At 50.9% G+C, this 7500-nt stretch overlaps 1 protein-coding gene across 1 annotated transcript in view; it reads right to left on the bottom strand.

The window, feature by feature from the left end:
• Positions 1-7336, bottom strand: part of LOC126577004 (polypeptide N-acetylgalactosaminyltransferase 1) — a 12107-nt gene extending 4771 nt beyond the window's left edge. The window contains exon 1 of the mRNA XM_050238353.1: positions 5654-7336. Within this exon, the coding sequence (XP_050094310.1) occupies positions 5654-6396 (743 nt within the window). The 5' untranslated portion in view covers positions 6397-7336. The remainder of the gene's footprint in view (positions 1-5653) is intronic.
• Positions 7337-7500: the final 164 nt, after the last annotated feature.

The following is a 7500-nucleotide window of genomic DNA, read 5'->3' on the forward strand; positions in this document are numbered from 1 at the left end:
TTTTCTGCCCATAAAAAGGAGAGCATGGTGGCAGGCCATCTAAATCGCATTTGTCACCTAGATGTATGGCGATGGATACCGTACCTAAATCCTACACAACTTTTTTTATGATAAACTCATAAACCGAGTCGACCGATTGCACTGGATGGACGCTTTCTAAGCGGTAGCTTCTACAACGATGGCATATAATTAATGAACCACGCGCGCTGCCGCTTGAGTTGAGACTCTTGCAAAGGTGTCCTTCTGGTTTTTGACCCAGGCGCTTTCTCTTTTAAAAGACGCTCCTCCTTCTCCTCCTTTTCGCGGTGTATGCAAATTCTATCTGTCCCTCATACGCACCCTGGGCGCTCCTTCTGGTTGCGCCACGGACAGTGACCTCCTTTTGCCTGATGCCGGTTGCCACGGTTGGTGACCGGCTGTCCGGAGAGTCATCTCGGAAATGGGCACAACAGGGAGGCAGGCGAATCACCCGTTTCGTGGAGGTGAAGCGCCACCATCATCGTCAACGATTGTTACAACACGCAGCGAATGCAGCGGACAATTGGCACCCCTCCGATCGGTCAGCATACGGTGTGTGCGGTTTTAGTATGATTGCGCTTCGATTCGCGTTACAACAACAATCACGCGCGGGTGTCGCGATTCGTCACTAGCACCCACCGCTGCTTGCGGACAGTGCATTCCATAATGAATGGCAAACGGTGGAGGAGAATGATTGATGATTGTGCGGTTCCGTCGTGTCCTTCGTACGTTGAATCATCATCCGGTTGGAGAATTAAATGGAAATGATGCTGCGAGCGAGCGAACGGATAAGTAGAAGGCACAATTCAATGGGCTGGCCAATGGTCACCGCAAGTCCTTCTATTTGTAAAACCAACGATACGATACTGAGCCAATTGAGACATCTAGGACAGAGGAGGTGACAACGAACCCATCACATCTCGGGGTTCCAGGGTTGAGCTTCAACTGGTTCACGATAATCACGACAAAACCACGAAACTTTCACCCAAGATGATTTTGGGCCACATCTTCCACGGTACGCATCACGTTCCATGCTGATGTCGCTAACGTTCCTGTCACAGCGTACTGCGATCGCAGGAACAGCTTTACAGAACATCATGCTACAGCCTCCGAGTGGATGCTGTGCTGCCCAAATCCCTCTCGCAAGATGGAGAAAGGAAAACATTTCTTTTCATCGAGCCCAACAGCTTTCAAAAGTATGTGGGTGTGCCGGAGGTGGTCGTTTACGCATAAAGTGCACCATGAATTGTCCTAGGAGTCTCTCGCTCACGACATCGATCACTCACCACGGGCATGAGGGAAGATGCCACCGCCGCATTCGTACCGATTGGTCGTGGCGATGATCTTGACGTTGAGATTCCAACGTGGCCCCCGTCGTGGAAAAGCTAGTTTGCTGTTTACCCCCGAAAAAAATAAAACCGGGAACCTCGAACCGGTTTCGATGTGTGCTCCACTCTACGTCCAACGCGCTGCCACCGCGTCAGTGTTGTCAGCCTGTTTCGGCGCGCGCGCGCGCGTACCTCTCCTCGGAACGATACCGAATTTAAATATTTATGCTTATGAGGAACCACAATCGATACTCTAAAAGAAGAAGGAATGGTGGCAGGCAGGCTATTCTCACAGCCCCCGGTTATTGGGTGACATTTCACATTTCACAATTCCCCACTCGCCGGTGATGCCGCTGCTGGATCCTACAGATGAGTCGTTTGTGCAAAACAAAAAAAAAACATTAAATTCATTCAGGCCACACATTAGAATAATGGGCTACCCACAAGAAAGATGGCAGAATTCAATCGAGCCATTCGCTCGAATGATTCACAAACAATCGCATTAAGAGCAAAGCAACAATGGCAGCAATTCCATTTTCTGTTCAAATTTAATATTTAATCTCATTCACCTCAATTAAGTGTACTTGAACTCTTTCCAAACACCAACCACAGACACCCTTTGAGGGCTAGGTTGGTCCCCGTTTGGCCTTTAGGAATCAACCGCTTAAAACGGTCCAGTTCATATAGAGCCCCGTGCCCCCGGCCCAGCTTATGCAATTTACGCGATGGCATAAAGTCGCCTTCAGTTGCCGCTATTGTCAGGTGGCGCAAAACGCGATTTGTTGCGTAACTACAGGGATTGGGCGGAACCGGCTCTTCTAGTGGCTCTTCTTCAAACACGTGAACACTTGAGTAAGAGGACGTACCGAACTGCAGTCACGGTTCGCGTAGCCTTTTGTACCAGCTTTGGTCCCAGCAATCGGACAAAAGGAAAATTTTTGAGCGGAACACTTATTTCCTCGCTACAAAAACGCCACTCCTATTCCTCGCTACAAAAACAGAAAGCAATCGAAAGCGTATTTCTCGCAAATTATCTGTGGGTAAATTATTGTGCCAAAAATGTTCCGCAGAAAATCCGCTTTCCAACAATGCCAAACGCTAATCGAAATGCTACTCATTCTTGCCCAGCCTCCTACCAAGTGCTGCAACTCTAGTCCCTTGCACATCTCTGAAGCTGAAACTGAAAACGATGAAATCGAAGGCGCATCCATCGTAGCAATCCATCAAACCAACAGACCAGCAGCAGCAGTAGCCCTTCTTCCATTGCACAAGCTCCCTAAACAACTAACTAACCAACCATGCGTTACGCCGCATTACGACAATGCTCGGACACGGGTGCCCAACGAAAGGTGAAATTACAGTGGCAAAGATTCCAGAGCTAAAGCCACCGACGGCGAAGAATGTCGAAGACCTGGCGCTAACCCGCTACACTGGCCGGTGAGAGTACGGTAGCGTCTCTAATTTCTGCGTGTGCCGGGATCCACCACAAGCAGAACCACACGTTTACAACGCAACGAAGAAGAGCCAAAAGTTAAATGATCATGCGCCCTGGTGCCCAGTGGCCAGTGCGCGGGGAGCATGTAGTGTTAGTGGATGTTTTTGTTGCTGCTGGTCTGCTATACGCCGCATGACTTGCAACCAGCGTGAACGCTTGGGAACGGACCAGAGTTTCTCCTCCAACCTCGCCGTTGATCACCAGCACCGAAAACTAACAAAAACCTGTGGGGAGAGAATGGACGCCTCGCGGTGCGATAGTGGTCCGCTGGCCAATTAAGGCGAAAATTAACCGTCCATCCCATCCCGGTGGTCGTCCGAAGCGTGCGTGAAACAATATTTCACAAAACCCATTTCCTATCCGGACACTTTCGCCCTTCCTTTTGCGCACACACCTCGCTCTGGATGAGTCATCGTGGACAGCGCCAAAAAAACAAACAAAAGACTTCAACGCACGGCTGACCGACGAACCTGGGAATCTGGATCATGGATGGATGCACGATTTCCCTTGGGATCGCCAAACGATCGGGAACACACAAATCGGTGTGGAGCTCGTGAAGCGGTCCACTACCGCCCCAACGCCAATGCAGCGAGACTATGCGATGGACGCGGTTCCCCTTTGTGTGTAAAATTGGAGAAAAATGTTTGACCATTTCCTTCCCGGCGCTCCAGTAACATGTGGACCAACTCATGGGGGACAAGGAACACTTTCACTCCCGGTAAATGGCTCCCCTTCGGCTAGACTGTGCCGACTTGAATGCTGTGCAGTTGTGGTTGCAATTGATTGGTGCGGAATCGTGCCACACAACTCAGTGGTCTGAGATGCAGTGTGGCTATCCTGGGTCATGGGTTAGCGCTCGCTAGCGGCACTTGGAACAATAGACGACCACGTGTGCGTCGTAAATTCACGTACAGTGGGACAACAAAAAAGAGGGAGTTAGTTGCTGTTCGGGTCTCCGCGATGCACTCAACAGCACGATGGACGCTGCAATTTCTTTCCCTCAAATGACCCATTATTAGAAGTTTGGTTGCTACTCACATGCTGTTCCAATGGTTCATCCCAGCAGAGTGTTGTGTAACGTTAGGTTTTAGTTGCCAATCGACATCAATAGGCTACTACGATATGCACTTCGATGATGAGGTAAAGTCAATCTTAATCAACTACGATGTGTCTTCACAAAGTAAATCCATTTTAATTAAAAGTGCTTTAACAAGTGAGGATTTCTTCAATTACATGACATTTACTATGCCATTTCAAAACGCTTGTTAGTAAAAACAAGCATATAATCCGGAACAGACAACAACCAGCACTTACCCATTTCCCCGTGCTGATTCTTATCGTGTTATATAGCAATTGGCGAATGCCACTTGCTGCAATTGGCATCACCACAGACACGGACGGTTACGTTGTTCTGCAAAGCACCGAGCTCGTGCGAGCTAGTGCGTTCGTGCTTAAAATAATAAATGTTTATCTTATCGACGGTACATTCCGCTACTTCCGTCGGTTAATCCGTTGTTGCTGCGAATCGCCGAAGGAAGACAGAATCGCCCGGGAGTCCAGCGCAATCGTGATCGTGATCGTTGGCGTTCAATTCGTTCAAGAGGCGATCATTATCAGCCCATCTATTGGGTCTCCGCGCTGGTCCCCCCTTTGGCTCGACCGTAAATTAGCCACCATTAGCCACCGACACTTTGATTTCCAGAGGTCCCTCCAGGGGCCCATCGCGAGCACCGGACCACGAAGCGTTAAGAAAGCATGTTTGAAGCCATGGAGCATGGGTAGGTTGGAGACCACCGGACCGCTACATCAGCACCACCACCACCACCACCACTGGCACCAGCGTGCGCGGATGTTTATTGAACACATCTATTTAGAACCTACGTGGCTGTGGCTACGACGCTACCCGGCCGTAAACCAACACTAGTGCTCTCCCGTTAACTTCTCTACCGCGCCCCAAGCCAAACGCCCCAGGGAGGGTTTTGGAAATGGACGAAGATTGAATAAATGATGCTTTACGCTAGTGCTGCTAGTGGGGAGACGTCTTCAAAAAAGGGAAAGCTCCATCAATGGTTGAAAGTTGGCAGCGGTCCAACGGGACCCACCAGACGACAGTCAAGTCCAAGTCCGATGGATACGAGAGTACAGTTCAACGACATTCCTGCTTCTTCGGTGTCCAGCGTGTCGTATGTAAAACGATGCCAAAGACCAGACGCCATTCAGAGAATTTCATCTTAAAAAAATCGAGTCAGCCAAGACTGCAGAGATTCTAAGCCCGAAACAGCAAGATTTGCACCAAGCAACCTATGATTAAGTACTGTTGGTCAGATCGAACTAGAAAGCCCGCAATTCGCTGGGAACAAACGATTAGCTTTTAGCATCCATTTGAAGTATTTAAGGGATACAACCGCGAACAACCCTTTCCTGGGTATGTTTCTGAAACATAATTCTGATGAAGGGTAAGTAAGTTCTCATGGTCAAACCTTTTCTGCCCACTTTCCACGGCCACGGCGTGAAAGAATTAAACGAAGCGGAACGTGTTACAAAAGAACCGAAATTTAATAAAAGCTTCCTCCCTCTCCGTGGCCATCCACAGACACACCAAGAACCGCCCGGACGCGGTGGAGATGACAAACAAACGAGAGTGAGCCACGTCGCTCGCGCGTTGGCCGAAAGCGTGTGATTCATCGGCGAACGTGTGCCGTCGTTGTGTGGTGTGCGTGGTTGTTTAAACAGCTTGGCTTTTGGCTTTCCCGTGTTCCCGTTGTGTCCCGCCCCCCCCCCCCCCCCCCCCCGGGCTCGACCAACTACTTACCGTTGCCGTTGGCGGAGCACCTTCACCTTGGCCGGTAACCGGGTCTTGACGTAGTAGTCGAGCTTCCCCTTCAGCTCCACGTTGGTGCTACCATCGTCGACGAGCACGATCTCCTTCAGCAGCCGCGGATCGGCCGTGTTGAGCACGCTGTGGACCGTGCGGAGCAGCACCGAGTACGGCTCGTTGTAGAAGATGATGATCACGCTCGTCGAGGGCAGGCTGGCGATGTCGTACTGTTTCCGCTTGCAGGCCGGATGCCGCCCGTCCGGTGGTGTCCGGTTGTAGCTCAGGTGTTCGCTTAGCTCCTCGTTCAGGGCGATCGTCGCGAGCTGCTTCTCGCCCAGCTCCTTCGCATCGCCCGTCAGCTCCACGCCCTCCCCGTTGTCACCGAGTCCGGGTCGCTGTTTGGCCAGATCGGCCCGTATCAGCTGCTCGTACATCAGCGCATCGCCGTTGCTGCCGGCGGCACCGGACAGCACGTTGCCCTTGTTCAGTGCCACGCCAAGGGCACCAGCTTTGCCGAGCACGGCCGCCTCTAAATCGACACCACTCTGAACCATAGCAAGCGCTTTCTGTTGTTGCTGCTGCTGCTGCAGAAGCACGTCAGCTGCCGGTACACCCAGTGAGTTGGGTGAGCCATTTAGGTTCTTAAAGTAAAACAACACAAACAACCCCAGCACCAACAGTAGTAGCACCTTCGAGTAGAGATTCCGCCGGATGCTAAGCCCACCGCGGAAGAACATGTTGTTGGCAAGGGCGCCAGTTGCACCCTTTTTGCAAGTGAGCTAATTCGGAGTTGGCCCGCCGTTGGGTCAGCTGCTGCTACGGTGGGAATGATTTTTCCTATTTTTACCAATCATCGGCTGGCTGGACAGGCACACACACGCGGGCGGGTATTCTTCTCCGATTACTATACGCCAACGCGATAGGACCTCGGCATGTTTGGCGATGATCTCAGGACGACGGGCACGGGCGGCCGATCGGAAATAGACGATGCGGAGAAGATAGACAATCAAAACAAATCGTACCAGCACGTTCGGTCGCTGTACATGTTCTATTTCATAAACGTGGACTGTGGCACTGAGGGTTTTTACGTCGTCGTCATCGACTGATAAGATTCATCCACGTCACTGAAGAAAGAACGCGTTCTTGGGATCGGAATTCAGCAGAATTGCTCCCATTCTTTACACTTCCCAAGGACGGATGCACAAGCGCATTGTGAGGCAAGCTGCAGGCAAGGCTTCGTTCAACAATCGAAGGCCACCTGTCGCTAAGGACGCGGCTCGCGGCTACGCAGCATCCAACAACGTGCAGTGAAAGAGAGGTTGCTATGATTCACCCCACAACACGGAAACACGATCGATGGATTTTGTAAGGACGAGACGGGAGTGCACTTCCTTTCTTTGTGACACTGTGAATTCACAAAACACAACGCTGGCTCACACCACTACGCGACTCATCCTTTACCCGAACTCTGTAACTTCCACTTTTCATTGCCTAAATTATGAGCAAATTCACAGCATCCCGGATCCGGAATCACGACACGACCACGTAAGCTGGACAAGGAGGTTTGATGGAGGAGATGTTGCCGAAGGAACTTGGACACCGAGACCGTTTCCTAGAGCCCGGAGCAGCGTGCCTCTTCCACCGGCGTGAAAGGGTTTTACTTCTTCTGTGGCTGCCGCGGGTCTGAAGATGATGGACACGAGAGAAGATGGAAGAAAAACGTTCCGGTGGTAAAATCAAAACAAACCGCTTCGGTAGCCACTTGGTACCACCAAGTACATAGACAGGAGCGTCAAAGCAATCCGGGATACAACCCTGGAAATTGAAAACAAAACGTTTAT

Source organism: Anopheles aquasalis, chromosome 3, assembly GCF_943734665.1.
Source record: "Anopheles aquasalis chromosome 3, idAnoAquaMG_Q_19, whole genome shotgun sequence".
In the NCBI taxonomy this organism is placed as follows: Eukaryota; Metazoa; Arthropoda; class Insecta; order Diptera; family Culicidae; genus Anopheles; species Anopheles aquasalis.